At 39.4% G+C, this 20,254-nt stretch overlaps 1 protein-coding gene across 2 annotated transcripts in view; it reads right to left on the minus strand.

Moving 5' to 3' along the window:
• Positions 1 to 5,707: 5,707 nt before the first annotated feature.
• PTAR1 (protein prenyltransferase alpha subunit repeat containing 1) overlaps positions 5,708 to 20,254 on the minus strand; it is a 62,191-nt gene continuing 47,644 nt past the window's right edge. For both annotated transcript variants that reach the window (XM_050944201.1, XM_050944199.1), the window contains 2 exons: positions 19,287 to 19,603; positions 5,708 to 15,306 (listed from right to left, as the gene is read on the minus strand). In XM_050944201.1, the coding sequence (XP_050800158.1) occupies positions 14,961 to 15,306; positions 19,287 to 19,603 (663 nt within the window). In that variant the 3' untranslated portion in view covers positions 5,708 to 14,960. The remainder of the gene's footprint in view (positions 15,307 to 19,286; positions 19,604 to 20,254) is intronic.

Raw genomic sequence — 20,254 nt, forward strand, 5'->3', positions numbered from 1 at the left:
GCTGACCAGGTATGTTCTTTATTTGCAGCTTCTTTTGTGCTGGCAGTTCTCACCTTTCTTTATCAGTTAGGTAATTTGCATCAACACAGGCTTGCCTTTTGGATTCAAAGCCATCAGCAGAGTTCAGAGACTCTGTCTTAACACACAGGGATCTGAAAAAGAAAACACAGCCTATTGTGGCTCTTTTAGGAGCCCTAATAGGATTTTAATTCAGCAGCACGTTTCATTTGCATTTCTTTTACACCCTTCTACAATATACACTGCACATGTCCTAGGGAAAATGTACATTCCTTCTATACTATAACTTTTTAAAAACATTAGCCATATCAATTTTTACACACAGTGTAACTGTTTCTTTTGTTCTTACAGAGTTTTCATGTACCTTTATCAAAGTGACAGTCTGATTACACAGAGCCATTCTAAGGCTCAGTATTTTTAACATTGCTTCTTTTTGTTTTGTGCACCTCACCTCTGCTGTTGCTTCAGAGGGTCACTGTTAATTTCTTAGTCTTTCATTACAGCTCTTATCTGCTATTGTTACCAAAAACAAACAAACAAAAAGACTCCAGAATCTCTACCTATTCTCCTGATTTTGACTGCCCTATTGCAGCCATGACTTGGTCTTTATTTAAAAACATTTTAATTTTGTAAAGCATCAAGTTACCTCTTAAGGGTTAAATGCTAAATCCCAAAGCCAAACAACACTAATTACCTGCGTCTCGCAAAAAGGTCTGTCAGTTTTGCAACTTTGAATTAAAGAGTCAAATGGATTTGTAGTGGCACTAAAAACAAAAACAAAATCCATTTATCTTACACCTACAAAACAGGAGTTTTACAAACCAGATGTGCTGGTTTAGATTCTTAGAACTTTACATATTTTCACAGACAAATAGATACATACACATTTTCTTTTCCTTAACATTCCTTTACACTGCTTTGTTTTTACATAGCTGTATATATACTTGGATTATTTACAGGCATTCTTCTGGAAAAGGGCCCATTTTCCCTTCAGAAAGGCTGCAAAATAAACCAAGAATTCTCTCTCTTTAACATGGTCCTTTTTTAACATTTTCACAAAGTTTTAACTGTTTAATTCTCTCCAGCCTCTGTAGAGTTAACTTTTCACTCTCTTTCCTTAAATCACTTGTTTATGTCTCAAAATGACACCTTTATCACCTCAGATTTCACCATTTTAAGTATTGTTCCAGGGGTTCATGCCTGCACTTACTGCTTTTCTTACTCCTGACACTATTCCCTTAGGGCTTTCAACTTGTTTCTTTATCTGTTGCTTGCCTGCTTGTCTGGGCCCGATCCTGCTTTTTCCAATGAACCGTTTGTGAGTGATTTTGTGGTCATTTCACAATTTTGAAAGAAACGTTCAAGGAAAGGGACCAGGAAGGCTGGGGGCTAGTTGAGGAGCCCACCCTCCTTGCTGAATTGGTAGTGGAACATTAAAGAATCAGTTTTTGAGGCAGACAACAAAGGGGAACATAACAAGGGGCTTTTTGTCCTTTTTACAATGAGATGGGAATATGAAGGGGGGTTGGATCGATCCGGGGTTTGGAGAACGGGGTAAAGGGGAGCGCTCGGTCTGGTGGTGGGAGAGGAGGCGTTTAATAAAGCTTTTAACTTATTATTTGAATAATTGACAGAGGCAAGTTTTGATTTTGTCCACCTAGGATTTGCCTCTTCCCACTACTGCATGAAACAATTAACCTCTCCTTTAGCCAATTTAGTTTTAGGTTGGCTGAGTTTGTCTTTTAAGACGTCCACTCAGTCTTTGTTCCAAGATTTTAACAGTGGCCACTGAGTTTTGGGATCACCCTGAGTTAGCCTAGACCATTCTTCCAGAAATTTACAGGAGTCTGGATCCTTTTTACAGGAGTCCGGACCCATCCTAAATACATAAAATGAGCAGGCGTTCATTTAGGGAACTGTCCTGACTTAGACGTCTGGTTACCAATACAGGAGGACTTCACACACCAATCACACAAGAAGGAAATTCAAGTTCGTCAGAGTGATGTCCGCTGCAACACACAAAAGGAGCCCACAGGCTACTGCCTCAATTGCCCTTGCTTTCACACCAGGGGTGCGGTGCGGCTGCGATTGTGCAGATTCCACTCACTCAGACTGCGGGGACAGGAACCCCTTGGTTGGCCGATCCCCAGACAGAGACGGCACCCAGACTCAAACACTCCACAAGAGGACGGATAGACACAGAGACAGGACAGTCCTCAGTCTGGACAAAACACAGAAATCATTACCTGACCAGATTCCTGATGTCAGATCCCAGGATCCCTACCAGAACAGAGTGGGAACCAACAGGTTCGATGGCGTAGACTTCACTATGGTCGTGCGCCTTTCCGCCCTACTGGAGGACCGCTCGGGCCAAATGCCCAGGTGTCGGCTGCCACGGTCATCATACAAAAACGATCAGGAATCACACGGCCCCAGTGAAGACGGTTGCCATCTTGGTGGGACCTCCAAATTGTCAAAGTTAGACTCAGGACTCACAGTTTGTCAGACCACTCTGTTTTATTAGTACAGCGCTCTGCTAATAACATCCAAATAATGTGAGCACCATGCAAGACACAAACTATCTTATTTATACAGATAAAAGAGCAGGAATTAGACAAAGGGACAAAGAAAGCAAAACACTAACATTCACCTGGGGCACAGCATGCATATCCTACTTCCTTACTAACTCTAATCGATCTAAGGCTAATACTTTACTTCACCAATTGCCCTTAAATGGTGCAATTGTTCTATGTTAATGTCTGCATTCCTGACACCTGGATTGCAGCATTCCAACAATTTTGCTTAAAGTTACAAACAGTATTTCTTTAATCTTTTCTATTTTCACAATATAATTCATTCTACTTTCACACTGGGTACAACTAGCTTGTGCAACCTGCTAGGAAGCAGGTTGTGAGGGTGCTTTAGATGGGCTTGTCAACCAAAACAAGACTGTCATAACTCATTTCACACAGGACAAAACAGCTTTCTGAACTAGAGACCGAAAGCTGGAGGATCTACAATCCTATTTCTCTCTCAAATCATCCAGATTTGCTTTTTTCTGGTTTTTGCATGTTTTACTGATATAGATTACTATACATGCACCTTCCCCCCATGAAGAAACATGGGTTTGGCCTGGTACCATTGTGTTATGGACTCATAACAATACAGTCCAAGGGAACAGCCCTCAAACTGTTGGTCTTAGAACAGTGAAAAATACTGTAGCCCAGTCCAGGGATCGTTTTGGATTTTCAGATGCTCTTCTAACTAAATTGAAAATAAAAAGCCCCCTGCTGTTATAAAGTCAATTACAAATCACATTTGTAAATGCTAAAGTTTGGTGGTTGAACACAGTTTTAACCATTAATGTTTGCTGGCAAGGAAAACTGTCCATCTGGGACTTAAAAAAATGGGGTCCTGATTGTGGTGTCTACGTGCTTATTAGCTGTACCGACGCAGCAATGAAGGTGTCATCACGTTTATTAGGACCAGTCAGTCAATGAGGGGAGAGTGAATGAACAGAGCAAGCACAAAGCATGGATGTGGGATGTAACCAAGCAGCCACATCCATTGCATTTAAAGTCAGTCTATTTGCATTTGTCTATTACTTTTTGACAGTAACATGGCATGTATTTTACAGTCTTGATACCAAACCAGGGATGATTATTCAAGGGATTGGTACTGGAGGAGAGGAGAATTTGAGAATTACTGGCCTCAGGTTATGTGAATTGTAATTTTCTAATAAAAATGTGATCACTTACCTTTATGAAAAATCTGTTATATATGTTGTTACACTGGGATAACCTAATAAAAATCGTATCTTAAAAGAAAAAAAGTCCAGGAGAGTGTCCCAAAAAGCATCCTGCTAATGCTAATAGCACATGGGAATTGTGGTAATGTCAGTATAATTGTTACCATATTGGAATGAAAGTGTCATTTAAACAGCAATTGAACTGCCCAGATTTGCCAAGGCCTGGAAACTATACTACTGCATCTTGAAATCTAATCCATGAATGGCACTTTAACATAAAGGACAGCATACTTCTGACCCATTTGGGAGATGAAAGAAATTTTTTTAAAAATCCAAAGTTACAATTCAAATTTGATGAGCATTATAAACATATAGCTATAAAAACAAATTTAAGTGATCCAAGTTTTAATCCTTGTATATTTGTAGAATGACTATGTTAAAAGAGAGAGGTGCACACCTGAATATATTTTCATGAAATTCAGATAGGCTTCAGATGACCCCACTATTTATCATGTATTTTCATCAAGTTTATGCAGCAGAATTTGTTACATAAAAAGACAACCAGACGGGATCAGAGTACCATACTTTTATATTATTCCCTATCTTTAATTTTAGTGAGACAAAGCATATTTTTAAAAAGAATTAACTGGTTTCATGTTTTGGATCTCTGAACTGATTTGCATTAGATTATAAGCAAACACAGTGTTATGGACCCAGTGCTAATTCTTTTGAATGTGGCATAATCTAGCATAGTTGACAGTTTAGATATAAGAAAGACCAAAGGCTTCAACAGGAGACATTTCGCAGATCAAGAAAGAAACACTGGTAGATCAGAGAGAGGGTATGCTTGTTTTAATTATATACAGTTTCATATAGGGCAACTAAAAATACTAACTAGAAAGTAAACAACTAAAGTCTCTTTGTTTTTCAACATTCTGTCAGATATTTGCACATGAGGATAGTTTATAGGCTATGTCTGGGCTAGATATGTAACACTGCTTTTGAGAATTGTTTATGTGTAAAGAGACTACCGGTATTTATATAAACTAAACAAGCCTGTTTGACTACATATTTCACTGCAGTCCAAATTCATTGTGTTTGGAGATAAACATGTCTCCCTAATCAATAATCTAGGTTGAGATTGTAAATTCTGTGATGTAGGGACCATATTTTCCCATATATCTGTAAAAGGTGTCAAACACAGATTTTTAGGAGATGAAAAGTTTATTTAAAAACTGCCAACGTTTAGCAAAAAACAATTTTACACTATTTTCCATTTTCTACAGAAATACAATAACTTATAGCTGTGCTTAGTATATTCTCTCACTAGTACATATAAAAACAAGTCTACAGATAAGTAAGTGGAAAATTCATTCTGCCAGCCACCACCACTAAAATTGTACCTGTAATTTTGGAAGACATCTGCATAGGATGGTTAGAATTCCATGGGTGGCTTAATATACTTTTGTATTACTAGGACAATGTAAAAAAATATAATTAGCATGCAATACAAAATAGCTGAGAGAAACAAGATATAATTTAGCGTGCACAACTGGAAAACAATGTTAGGATACTGTCTTATGTTTCTAAACAGATGATATTTTACATGGTGCAGAATTTCAACAAAGCTCAATGTATAAGGGATCTGAATTTAAAAGGCATTAAAATTTATACCCAGTAGGATCCTCTTACATGTAGAGCACATGAAAAAGGTGTGTTGGGGCTAACTTCAGTGGAAGAAACTATCCATTACTAGATTCTTACAGTATGATTCAAGTTCTCAAATAAGCTTGAAGTAGCTACATTTAAAAAAGAAAATCACCACTGCTACTACCTAATTGAGTGATTATGAGATGACAAGTACAAAGACATCTGTGCAGTTTATTATTGCTCAATAAAATAAAATATTTACTGTCTACTTTAAGACCAGTAACTCTAAAGTTAATCAACATTTGCTAAAATCCCCAGCAGCCAAGATAAAATCAAAGGTATCTAATGCCCAGGACCCTCTATACATCCAACTTCCCACAGCATGCATTTAACATTGAACTCGGATGTCAAAGCTTTATGCAGTCCATCAATAATACGGTCTTAAAACTAGATTTAAGACTTGTATGCATCTTACTCTATGATTCACACACATGCATACACTATATGAAATCCTTCCCACCACATTTCAGTTTCTTAACACTGATGTCCACAGTGAACTCTACTGTATGTCTAGCAGCAGAACATGATATCAGAGTATCCCTAAGGAAGAAGGCTGGCACGTTGCCAGATAAAACTAGCAACTACTGTCCTAAAGATCCTTATTACTGTTTTTAACTCAGATTTTTAAATGACTCCCCTTTCCCTCCTAGCAATCCCAGGCCAATTGTCAAAAACCCTTTCTCTGCTATTAAAAACAAACAAAATTCAGTTGCTTCTACAGCTGTTGCATACAGGAAGCTTGCAGTACCCCCAATCCCTCTCCAGTTGTCTTTTAAGACCAATAAGAGCTAGCAACCTTAATTTTTTTCCTTAAGGATGATACAAACTAATAAATACCACATCAGTAACAATATTGTTTTCCACGAGAGCCTGGTTTACTATTATGCATAAAACAGTTCACTTAAGACAGCAGAGCCATTCATAATTCATCATACTAAACATTTTACTGTCAAACTATCAGGTAGTGGTTTATCATCTTTCATCTCCAGTATGGGCCCAACCCTGCACCATTAAAGTCAAAGGGAGTTTTGCCATTGGCTTTAAAACAGGAGCAGGAACAGGCCCCATCTGCAGTAGCAGATTAAGGGCCAGATCCTGCCACTCGTATACACGAGTGAAGTTTTGCAGGATCAGGCCTAATATTGCTTTTATCCAGTTATTACTAACTCTTAAAAGGGCCCCAAGTTTAATAATGAAGCTGAAAGTTATGTGCACCAACACTGCACTTATACATTTACAATTTCTTTCAGATCCTCCCAGTCTCCCTTTTCAGCAGCCAAGGGTGGAAAGTCTCCAAACAGATTTTCAGAAGGTGTTCTTAAAACCAGGCCCTTTCAAAAAAAGTTCTCAAGCTCAGTACCTAAAAATGGAAGCATCCAAGATCATTGACACTTTTGAAAATCTTGTCCAATGTGATTTTTTTTAAAAAAAGCATCTATTGGGAAATACCAAAAACTAGGAAGTACAACACCCAAAGATACTGTTTCATGATTGTATTCAATCACTCACTATAACTACTTAGTTGCCTTTCCTCCACAAGAGGAAGCAGAGAGGAGTATGCAAGAGAGTTTGTATCCACAGATCATGAAGCACCTCATTCACAACATGCCTCTCTTGGAATGCTCTCCAAGTGTGCTCTTTGGGATTCCAGGTCAATAGATGGGGGAGGCTCGCCAAAGACCACAAGATTCTCCCATCCAAACCTCAGAGCCCAGTATGCAGTAATTTATGCTCTTTGCCCCCACTTGACAGTTTGGAATAGTCTCTCAGGGCCTCCAAGGTTGGCAATGCACTTGGAAACATAGCTCCTGTAGAAGCTGTGCTGTTCAGGGCCTGCGGAAGGGAGATGGGCTGGACAGCCTTCTTTTGCCACTGAATCTCTGAGAATGCCTTTTACCTTCAGCAATCCCTGAAGTTGGCAGAGATCTTGGAATATTCACTGGTTAAGGAGTGGTGTAGTGTAACCTGCAGTTTCTTCTACAGGGCAGCAAACAGCCCCCTTACAGAACTGCCATTCACGAAGCCTCAAGTACCTTATCCAAGAATAACCCAAATGTGGGAGAGTTTGTCCCTTTATTACAAGAAGGGATTATACAGGGCGCAACAGCCTTCTCTTCCTAGTTATTGTAGTGCACATATCATGGATTATTTATTCATAACTGGCTTCTTATTTCTGATTGTGTTCAAGGAATTTCTGTCTTTACTGACCTACAGTAGTATTCTCTTAAAGGAATTTATCTCATAAAGAAGTAATTTTTCCTCCAGCGCTTACCCTTTTATTACATTTATTTTGTACAACACCGACAATTTATGCTCATTGTTTTATTCCCACCTTCATACTATTTATACTGTTTTGTCACCATATTATCCCTATTGCCATCAACTGTATTTTCAATCTAATTTATCTGCACCAATCAATCAATTTGCAGACTATTTATGAAAATGATAGTTGTATATCCAACAAATATGAAAGTTTCTAATAAAATGCAATCTTTTGGCTAAAAGTTGCTTACATAAAAGAACAGTATTTTTTTCTAACGATATGACAGCCATAAAAGTCAATTTTCCTCCTGTATATCTCCCCTAATTAGGTTAAAATTTTGAGAGATCAAAGTGATGGCTTTATAAAATTATACAGTGGTTCACACAGGTAATACAATACTGACCTACATATTTGCAGTACCATGGATCCCCATGCTACCTAAAACCACTCTCCCATTTTTCAACATTCCCAAGCACACTGTTACAAAATGGGAACACTGCATTACATGTAGCCACTTCACAAAGTAATAACCTGAACAAATGGGAATGATCACAGTTTGTATAGTTTGCTTTGTAAGAAGCATTTTCTTCTGATATTTTATATCACTTATGACACTTGCAATACTAGACAATGAGAATCTATACTATATATTTATCCATTCATAATGCATCTGTATAGGAAACCAATCTGTAGTATCTAAGCATTAACATTAATCTCTCATGTGAACTGCTAACGGTCTTCCAAGAAAACCTACCTTGCCTCACCATAATCATATTCTATTCAGAAAATTCAATGTGCACAACATACAGATATGTTAGCGTTTTTAAAACCATCTATTTACTAGAATTATGAGCAGGTTCTATACAGTACAGATAAGAATGCTTGAAAAATTTTCAGTTACGAGTTCTGCTCTATAGTCAAGCTGTATGGTACCTAAACATACGCTCACTGATAGATAAAACTCTTCTGCCTCATGAAACAGGTTTGATTCTAGTGTTCAGAGTCAAAGCAGGGTTTAGAAAAAAGTCAAAATATATAATACGTAAACAGATACAAAATACATTTCCCCTGGTTTTCTAAAGCCTGACCCTGGGAGGTGCTGAGTGCGTTCAGCTCCCATTCACATCAATGGGACATGAGCATACTTGGGAGCTACACAGGAGGTACCCAGCAACTTTCAGGATCAGGTCCCTAGTTTCCTGATAAATCACTATAGCAATTTAAGATACAGAGTAAAGTTTGTGTACAGAAAATGAGCATTGGGGGCAAATGGGAAAGGCAGGCCTAAAGCAGATAGCTTGCTACCGTTTTAGCTAGTGACTATATACACAATACTATTCTAGACTAAAAATGTTAAGAGCCAGTTATGTTTATCACTTATGCTTTTTTTTAAAAACCATTGACTATAAACTGTAAAAAATTTACCCTAATTCACGAAAATAATCTATGCCCTGAGAAGTAACGTTACATACTAAGTAAAAGCCACAAGGAAGTATCAGGTTTATAATCACTGATCATATTAACATTTTGAAAGCATAAACTGACTACAAAGAATTTTCTTAGAAGCACTATTTTCTTTCATTTCACTGCAATACAATGCTCTGTCAGAGGAAATAATTGATGAGAGTCTATGCAAATTATATAGTTTTCCAACTATAAAAACTACTTGAATTTTTATTTCATTTCCTCTAGATTTGTTTAGTTAAAAAAAAAAAAACACAACACAGGCCCCCCCCAAGGGAAACTAAATGGCCTAACAGATAAAGCTTTTGCTTTTCACTTCTGAAATGAGGATCTGGGTTTAGCCTGAGATTGTGAATGAGCCTGATGAACTCCACTTAAGGGCACGATCAGAGCATTTTTGGGAGGTAGTCAAAGTTATCCTTATGTTAAATGAGGCCACCTCCCCATAGTTTCATTACATTCTTTGTTAGTTGGGGAAAAAGGAGACAAGCAGCTCAGAATGAACCACTGTCTGAGCACAATGGGAAAGAGAAAGAAAAACACTATAAAGAATACAATGGCCTTCTTTTGTTACTAAACTGCAATTTAAGAGCATTTGAAAATGATGGGTTTTTTTTTATATTTAACGTCAAAGCTGATAAGACTTAGTTGTAAGGAAACAACATCATATAGAGGAGAAAACAGCAAACATGCTAATCGCATATACCTTTCACTCCATTGATCTCAAGATCTCTGTAGAACAGGGGTTCTCACCCCACAGGGGGTCGCAAGGGGATCCTGAGCTGTCAGCTCTATGAAGATGAGCGCTCTGAGCCCTCAATAAATTAAGTTCCCCCCCCCACCATTTTTAATTTATAAGGGAGGGGGTCAAAACCCAAGGCTTGCTGTATGAAGGGGTCACCTATACAAAAAGTTTGGAAACTATTGCTGTAGAAGATTTGAGTCTGACAGTTTATTTTTTAAATTATAGTATAAAGGACATAAAGCTCAGTATCACTTCTGTAATGTGGAAGCAGCACTACAGGCTTATAAAGAGGGGAAAGAAAGCCTTGTCCAGAAGTTTGATCATGAAATCCCTGTAGCCCAAATGTTAAATTATTCTGCAATTGCTGTATTTTGTTCATTTTTAAAATACACATTAAGAGATTTGATTGTGTAGACAAGGCCTCTTCAAGACTATGATTCTGGTTGTCAAGATTATACAGTACTGTTTAAAGTAGGTAATTTAATTAATCTTTAAGGTGAAGAATGAAAAACTACCCCATGCATAAATTTCTAACACAAAACACTGTAATGCTTTAGCTAGTTTCAGTTGAAAAAAAACAGAATCCAAAACTTTCTTACTGTATTCTTCACTATGCCCTTTTATTTGACAAGCCACTGCTATATAAGGTAACTATACAACTAGTAATAAATTACTTATTGGACTGACAATTCAATTGTCCCTATTAAAACAATGAAAATATTTCTAAGACTATAAGCATTCAGCCAAGCACTGTAGTCATCCATCACTACAGTCATCAGTATGTTTTGCCCTACTGATTACACCACCAGCAAAACCAATTGCTGATGCAATCCTAGGTAATGCACAACACAGCAGAGAACATTACACATTATTTGAGAAGGTGATTGCTCATTTTGACTTGATTGAAAATACAATTAACCACATTTAGAGTTCCAAATGACATTCATTTCTCAAAGCCTTCAATTAAATTTCCAGTGCAAAGATGTTGCTATAAGACTGAGCTAGTGCATAAAAAAAGGTTTGCACCAATGTAAATGCCATACAATATAACAAAGTACACAATTAACAGCTACTGAAACTTAAAAAGGACTGACAGTTTAGTGCTGGATAAAGCCATATTTATATCTGTATTACCTTTCAAAAAAAAAAAGTCACAAAAATGAGTAAGTGTTTGGTGCTGCATGGCTGCAGTCAAGTGTTTTACCCAGCAAACCCTTCATTTAATTATGGAGTTAAAATATTCTGGCCTATGACACAGTAAATGCTGAATACAGTGTTACTTAATACCTAGGAGCTGTGCTCAGTAACTTTTATGTATGTTAATTACCAATGGCCTGAAGTCTAATAATTGTTACTGCTATTTATTGTATTTCTCCTTCCCCCAATTAGGACTTTAGAGAAACCAGTCAAATTCAATTAAGTGGCCATGTTTGTAAAAGTTCATGGCTACAAGACATCACCCAATTCTAAATCTGAAAATATACGCCTAAGGAATTATTTTAATTGCTTCGGATAAAAGGCTATGGGGCACTGACATTTTAAACAAATATTATTAAAGTGAATACATTTCCTTTCCTAGGTTTCTAACACCACTCTAGATTTTTAAGATGAAAATAATTTTTAAAAATGTATTTTCTTTTCACTAGTGATGCTGTTGGTTTAGCTTTTAGATTTCTTTCAGCTTGAAAAAAAAGTAATTCATTGAAGTCAATTTCACTTTTTCTTATAGTTTCCTCCCCGCCACGCACCCAATGTTGGGTCCTCAGTACTGCAAGGATTTGTGTACTGCAAACCTGCAATAAATGGTTATTTTGTTCACTAATGTAAAGCAGTCATGGAAATATTTTCAACAGACTTACACTTCCTGAAAAAAAAAAAAAAAGTTTAAAAAAAAATCTACAATTTGAGTTGTCAGTGACCCTTTAAAGCTTTTTTTTAAAAAACAAAACAAAAACAAAAAAACCCACCACACAACCAACAACAACGCTTTACACCAAGACCTATTGGAGCACCTTTAAAGTATGAAAATACATATAGTTCTATAAGGACCAATTCTGTCTTCATATACATATGGATAATTCCCAGTGACATCAAAAAGGAGTTGCGCACAAGTATCAGAGGACAGAGTTTGGCCTTAAGTATTTATGATGATGGATGGGCTGTCAAATTCAGTATCAGAATATTTCTACTATATAGCTCTAGGGAGCTAACCGAGACTTCAGTCCAACAGAAATTTATAACGGATTTCAACTCATGTTTTATCACCCACCCTTGACAGTCTCTTCCCCCTCCCTCCCCAAAATTTTACACTATGGTACAAGCAGAAGACTGCTTTCTTCCCACCCACCCCCCAAATAATCATTTTCTACTTCACAAGGCACAAATTCTCCTTACTTTTCGCCCTCCAATACCTTTCTATTAAACATGTAATCTGTGAAAAGATAAAACTGAAAGACAAAAATTAATTACTTTAAACGTAATTTTAGGATTAACAATATAATCTGTAATAAACTACAGTGGTAGGCGGTGTCACACTTTTTGGGCACCCAGCAGTCACCAAGAAGTACGTACAATTTGAAATGTCTCTATGAACTCATTGTAGCCACAGAGTATCTATGAGCAGAAGCTTCAAGTCATAGGAGACAGCAATCTCTGCAGAGTTAGAAATCCTGGAGTTTACATTTAGAGACCTTGTTTAAGCTATGCTTGCTGTTTCCTGAATGACCTATTGGTTGCCCTTTTCTCAGAAGATCATTAAATTCCACCACATTGCTAAAGCCAAACATACCATACAAGAGATCTATTTTCCCTTCAACATGCAAGAGTAACTCCAATGATGGGAGACTCAAAAGAGATGTGGGACCACAGGAATCCTGTGTCTTTCTAGTGCTTTTCTACTACTACAGTATTCTCTGAGCAACAAGAGCAGCAGCAGGATACTGATCACGTTAGGGAAGCACTTGATGCAAGACAAGACAAACACACACAGGGATTGTGGCAAAGGATCTCTCTTGAAGCTCTGGATCCTCTTAACTGGTCTGTTCTGTTTGAAATAGGGGTAAAAAATTGCCTTAGTGCAAGATTCGCTTTATACTGGCACAATGCTTCTACATGAGGCTTCACGCTGGCATGATTACACTGATATAGCTACACTGCAAGTCCCTCATGTAGAGTAAAACGAGAAAATGCCAGTACAAATATTTATACATACATGCATTGGTAGCCAAAAGGAAAAAGTCACATTCAAAACTACCCTGAAACTGTATAAATTGTCCTTCCAGCACACATACAGTTGAGGTGTTGGATGGGAAAATGTCCACTGACAGAGAAGAAAAACGAAATTGATGCCCTGCTTAATGGGAGGAAGCAACGCACAAGCATGGAGGGGAAGAGACCCTGAACATTTTAAACACTACTAAAACTGTCAGCGTAACTCCTTTTTATCCCATCATCTAAGATACTCATATGTTCTTAGTTTTTCTATAGCTTTTTAAAATGTGCGTTTTAGTGGGCTTTGTGGGACTCTGTAGTGTACATAATACATTCAGAAATTTAAATAGTGTGTCTAACTCTGGCTTATTGAGGTAAAAATAAAAAAAGTAAGACATAAGAGAAACTTTGCTAACAAATCCTGCATTTAGCTTTAGCCATACCTTTTCACTGCACATGTGAAACATGGTTCATTTTCCTGCATCCAACAGTTGAGTACCTGACTTGACAAAGTCAATTTAGTAGGCTTTGATATCAACCATGTACAACAGATGTGTGAGGCAAACAAAATACAGCAGACAATAATAAAAAGCACAATTCCAGTACTGTAGTAATATTTGCCCTTATAAATAACAAAGAAAGGGGAACTGAAGGCAGAAACACTGCAGCCTGATCTTTGACAGGCAGTTAGCAATTCAGAAGAAATAATTCTTATTGAAAAAACCTGACTCCACCGGCTTTTGGTTAAGAGTCATTACCAGCATTCACTATGGAAGAAGAAGAATTTGGAAGGTGGTTCATGTTACAGTGACAGATCCACCCATTTGTTTTCCAGACATTCCACTTAGATCAAAATAATTTTAAACTCATAGTTAGGGCCCTACAAAATTCATGGTTTGTTTTGGTCAGTTTCAGCCATAGGATTTTAAAAATTGTAAATGTCATGATTTCAACTAATTAAATCTGAAATTTCACAGTGTTGTAATTGTAGGGGTCCTGACCCAAAAAGGAGTTGTGGGGAGGGGAGGGAACCATGACGGGGGCGGGGGTTTGTGGTACTGCTGCCCTTATTTCTGTGCTGCTGCTGGCAGTGGTACTGCCTTCAGAGCTCAGCAGCTGGAGAGCAGCAGCTACTGGCTAGGAGTCCATTTCTGAAGGCAGCAGCGCAGAAGTAAGGACTGCATGGTATGGTATTGCCACCCTTACTTCTGCACTGCTGTTGGCAGGGTGCTACCTTCAGAGCTGGGCACTCGGCCAACAGCTGCTGCTTTCCAGCCCCCAGCTCTGAAGGCAGCGCATAAGTAAGGGTGGCAATACTATGACCTCCCTAAAATAACCGTGGGATCCCCCTACAATGCCCTTTTGGGTCCGGACCCCCAATTTGAGAAACGCTGGTCTCCCCGTGACATCTCTATAGTATAGGGTAAAAGCACACAAAAGACCAGATCTCATGATCCGTGACATGTTTTTCACAGGTGTGAATTTGGTAGGGCCATATTCATAAAGATAAAAAAAAGTTTAAGCAGGACAATGGTCTGATATGAAGTTGCCACAAGCAAAAATGGTGTAATTTTTTAAAAAAAGGATTAAAGAAAAAAGCAAACTACATTTGCTTAATAAAAAGCTATGCCAGATTTTTTTAATAAACAAAATGAAATATTATTACTTTGTATATGAATTTTAGCACTGACCACAAAGAAAGGTGAGAAGGACATGGGTAGCCAACACTTGCAACCAAAAATACATGTGTTTGATAAGAGAATATTGCACTAAAAGAGGAACCTGAAGGTTGTAAACTTCCTTCACTGATCGAGAAAAGTAACTAGCCATTTCCTGTATTCAGTAGCAAACCTGGCCTGCTCTACGTCTCTGCAAGTTGCTAAAATGTTATCAATTAACCTGTATTCCATTTCCAAGCCAAGAGAGTCCTGTATAGGGGCACGCTTCAGGCGTTTGGTTTCTTGAGTATAGCCTTGTTTGCTTGAATCATTTAAACCATCAACATCCATGGCATGAGTCACATGACTGACTGCTGTACTGGGGTGAGAATTATTCAAAGTTCCATCACTGCTGTCCACAGATGTCAACTGTACATTTGGAAGAGGAAGTTTGTTGTTTAAATGGTGCTGAAGGTAGAACACGTGCCGTCTTCAAAGGAAGATCAGAGGAAGGAAAAAGAAAAATAAAAAAGTTAGACCCTGAAGAAAAAAAATCAAACTGCTGCCACAACTAAAGATACTAAAGTAATTGAAATTACATTTCAATGTGCCCTCTGAGCAAAAACTTCCCACAAAAATCAGCTTATTTTGCAAAGGTGGGAAAAGGGATGACTTCCTGTTAGGCAATGAAATATGAAGCCTTTCCACTTCTCTGATCTGAATAGTAACCAAAAATTATTACCATTCAACAGCTGGTATTTGACATACCTGTCAGCTGAGTAGGTGGTTTCACATCACTTCCTTATGATGCAAACATCAGAGCACTACAACCACTATCACAACTGACATTCTGAGCAACAAGCTCAGCAGACTTCAAGCACAGAGAATTCAGACTAAGTTCCTTAAGTCCAGGTGGAGATACATGCTTCCTTTCATTGCCCATGCAGTGGACTATTGCTGCCCATGCTGTACCTGTCCCCAGGTTAAAACAGAAGACTTCTGTCTTCAGGAGACTTCTGTTAATCTAGTGTCTTCACAAAACTAGCATTGCTTACCAACCCCCATTGCAGGTGTGCACTTGTAACCAATTGATCAGTGCACGTTATGTGTTCCACTCTGTACCAGATCCACAGAGGATATGGGTTGCTTACAATTTTCACTTAGAAATCCTTATTTCTTCAGCTCACGCGATAAAAAGTCATGCTTTCAGATCATAGGTTCCAAGCTCAAACCCTAATGTCAGGATGGAGGTTGCCACAAACATAAGCAGGGATTTGATTCAGAGAAACATCTACACATACACATGCCCCAATATGTCAGTTGGTCTATAAGGTGCCACAGGACTCTTTGCTGCTTTTACAGATCCAGACTAACACGGCCACCTCTCTGATACTTTACACATACATAGTAACTTTTTTCCAACATTTTTCCATATTTTCAGTGCAATATGAATGTGATCTCTTTCATTAAATTGATAGAGGAGACTAAATATTTAGGTTTTTAAAAAAAACACAACAATAATTTTAATGTTCATGACAGCTGCCAGATCAGTAGCAGCAGTGCAAGCTTCCACCAATGTGCCTCAACCCTGTCTTGTTTCTTTTTGTGACTTTTGAGCTTTCACAGTGAGCAGTACACTACAGATAAGAGAGTGGGGCCAAAATAATATATCAACAACAATTTTTGCTAACATTCTGAAGTTTTCTGAAAGGTTCTGGTTCTCCTGGGTTTCAAAATAGACCGATTTTTCACTTGTCAAATATTGCTACCACCACATTTCTCTGCATTTTCAAAAAGTAAGATTTTCTAAAATAAAATTCTTCGAAGTCTGTATCTTCAATTTGGAAAAATCCCACTATGACTATGTTAACCTGTGAGCAATAGGGGAAAAGAAAACTCCTCCAAACCGAAAGTTTTATTGAAATTTTCTATTCAACCAAGTCAAAACTGTCACAAAAAAGTTTCCATTAAAAAAAAATGCATACACTTGGGAAAAAAATATTTAAAAAAATTATGTTTATATGTTCAGGCCAGCTGTATTCACTTAATGTTGGAACAACCTGAATGTTGACAGTGTGAAATCCTGGCCCAACTGAGGTCAATGGAAAAATTCTCATGGATTTCAGTGGGGCCACGATTTTATCCAGTGTTTTTGGGAACTGACATGTTATTAAATGTCAGGGAAAACCATAAAGTGCTGTAATTTAGATTTCCTGAGTAGGTGAAAATGTTCAAATAAGTTTTTGTTATTTTTTGTTCCTACCAGCCAGCACATTTAAGAAAGAGTGAACTGAATTCCACTCTGTTGTATCATCAGGAGAATGGTTTACTACATTCAAATTACAAGGCCTATCAGTTACAGCTGTACTAACACACTGAAGGCAATGGAGTTGCACAACTGTTAACAAGGGCAAAATATACCTCTACCCCAATATAACGCGGTCCTCAGGAGCCAAAAAAAATCTCACTGCCTTATAGGTGAGACCGCGTTGTATCAGATTTGATCTGGTACGCCATGCCGGATTGGACCTGCTTTCCTGGTGGAGAATTAAAGGGCCAGAGGCTCCAGCCACTGCAGGGAGCCCTTTAAATCACTGCCAGAGCTCCGGCAGCAGGACTCAGGTGGGGATTTAAAGGGCCCGTGGCTCCCTATAGCGGCTGGAGCCTCTGGCCCTTTAAATCACCACCCGAGCCCGGCTGCCAGAGCCCTGGAAGGGATTTAAAGGGCCTAGTGCTCCATCTGCTGTGAGGAGCCCTGGTCCCTTTAAATCACCACTGGATCTCTGGCAGCGGGGCTCGGGCGGTGATTTAAAGGGCCCGGGGCACCACACGAATCCAGACAGAACATGGTGAAGCAGCGGGGTCTGGGGCTCCCCGCTGCTTTACCGCATTATATCCGAATTCATGTTATATCGGGTCATGTTCTATAGGGGAAGGGGTGCATAGTGATGCTGTGTGAGAAGACCCCTTTTGGATATTCAGATCCCAGATTTGGTTTGCAGGACTGTAAGTGTAAATAAAAAGACTTTCTAACCTAACAAATTTGGTCTCAATAATGGAAAGCAAACATGGAGCACTAAGATACCACTTTTACAGTCCCAGATCAGAGTAGAACCAAACTTGAAGCTAAGAATGAAGAAAAGGGGCAATTATTCAACTAAAGTTAGTTTTCAGAGACAACTTACTCAGGGCTTGTCTACATCAGAAAGTTGCAGCGCTGGTGAGGGAGTTACAGCGCTGCAACTTAGGAGGTGTACACATCTGCAGGGCACCACCAGCGCTGCAACTCCCTGTTTGCAGCGCTGGCCGTACTCCCGTTTGGTCTCGGGTGTAGAGGATCCAGCGCTGGTGATCCAGCGCTGGTAATCAAATATAGACACTTACCAGCGCTTTTCTTGACCTCCGTGGAATAAGCAGGTATCCCAGCATACCTGAGGAAGCCTCTGGTAATCAAGCTGGTCTCCTTCCCCGGTTTGCTCTCGCGTTCCCCGAACCCCGAGCAAGCAGGTCTCCTTTCCTGAGGTTTTCTGGGTGGTTCCGGGAACGCGAGAGCAAACCGGGAAAGGAGACCAGCTTCGCCGCGGTTTGCTCTCGCGTTCCCCGAACCCCGAGCAAGCAGGTCTCCTTCCCTGAGGTTTGCTGGGTGGTTCCGGGAACGCGAGAGCAAACCGGGAAAGGAGACCAGCTTCGCCGCGGTTTGCTCTCGCGTTCCCCGAACCCCGAGCAAGCAGGTCTCCTTCCCTGAGGTTTGCTGGGTGGTTCCGGGAACGCGAGAGCAAACCGGGAAAGGAGACCAGCTTCGCCGCGGTTTGCTCTCGCGTTCCCCGAACCCCGAGCAAGCAGGTCTCCTTCCCTGAGGTTTGCTGGGTGGTTCCAGGAACGCGAGAGCAAACCGGGAAAGGAGACCAGCTTCGCCGCGGTTTGCTCTCGCGTTCCCCGAACCTCCCTTGAAGCCGCCCAACAGCGCTGCAGTGTGGCCACATCTAACACCACTTGCAGCGCTGGTTGCTGTAAGTGTGGCCACTCTGCAGCGCTGGCCCTATACAGCTGTACTAATACAGCTGTAACAACCAGCGCTGCAAAATTTTAGATGTAGACATGGCCTCAGTGTGCCTTTGACTACACAGTTTATCTAGCCAAGCATAGTTGGAGACTCTGTGCAGTTAATTCATCTTTTGTCATTTAAATGTAAGGAGCAAGGAGATAGATTGACAATCCAGGCTCTAGCCAGATGATACTGTCATATGGAACGATGTGTATAGCTTATTTCAACAAGGTACTGAAGTCCAGTCAAGTTTTCTATTTAATAGCTCTGATGGGTGTGGAAATCAAAAGGCTTAGCATAGGGCAGGAAACAAATCTTTACTAACCAAGATGGGTCTTTAATCAGAATTACAATTTGCTCTTTGACTTTAGTTTTAAAGCAATAAAATCATTCCAAGGGATGTTTTATTTGATAAGCCCTCTTACCTGTGACACCACAGTGTCTCATGTCCAGGGAAGGTATCAATAAGATCAGTGCAGAGCTCCAACTCTTCCTTTAGAAGATTGGGGAGATCTACCCTCAGTTCTTCTGTACAAGCAGCTTCAGATGCTTCATTTTTTTCACCCTTTGGAAGACTGGGGATTGGCTCATTTACCAGCTGATTTTGCACCAGTATAGAATTGTCGGTCACAGTTCTGCCAATCAAGGACTTTATTAAGAACTGACGGTAGTGGAATCCACTATGGTCTGAAACATGCATGGACACCCAATGTTTAGTGGAAGAAAGTTCATCAAGGAGAATCTGAAAATAAGAAGTATAAAATTAACCAATCCATATAAATAAGGAATTTACCAACATTGTTTCTTCTATCAAATTCCCCCCTACATAATCCTTCTTTTAAGCTTTCTGCCAATCCTATCACCACTACTACAGTTCCTCCTAGGAGAAAATGGTAAGTTTAAAAGAACAATGCTAAAATGAAAGCATCTATTTAAATAAAGATTTTCCCAAAATAATTACCTCATTATACAGGACTTTCCAATTTAGAATACTAATTCACAGGCAAAAGAACATGTTTAAAATGACATTGTTACATACAAAATAATTCTGTATTTGTGAGCCAGACTTCCGAACCTTGGAAAAAACGGTGTGGCAAGATGGCCAATTTTAGTATGGTGAGTCCTGCGCTTTTCGTCACAGGGAGAGCTAAGATGCCACCCCTTGTCTCTGCTCTTGGGGCACCGAGGCCCACTAGTAGCCCAGGAAGGTGGTAGAGGAGGGAAGCTGGGCAGGGGTCTGGGTTTGCTCCTCACTCTGTGCCCCAGCCCCTCAATCCCCGCGGGTTCTTACCTTCTCCCCCCTTGGGTGGAGTACATTGGTATCCGTAGGGCCAGCTGTGGTGCCCCTTGAGTGCTGTGCTCACGCGTCAGTATATCAGGTGCTGCTGGCCCT

Source organism: Gopherus flavomarginatus, chromosome 3, assembly GCF_025201925.1.
Source record: "Gopherus flavomarginatus isolate rGopFla2 chromosome 3, rGopFla2.mat.asm, whole genome shotgun sequence".
NCBI lineage: Eukaryota > Metazoa > Chordata > Testudines > Testudinidae > Gopherus > Gopherus flavomarginatus.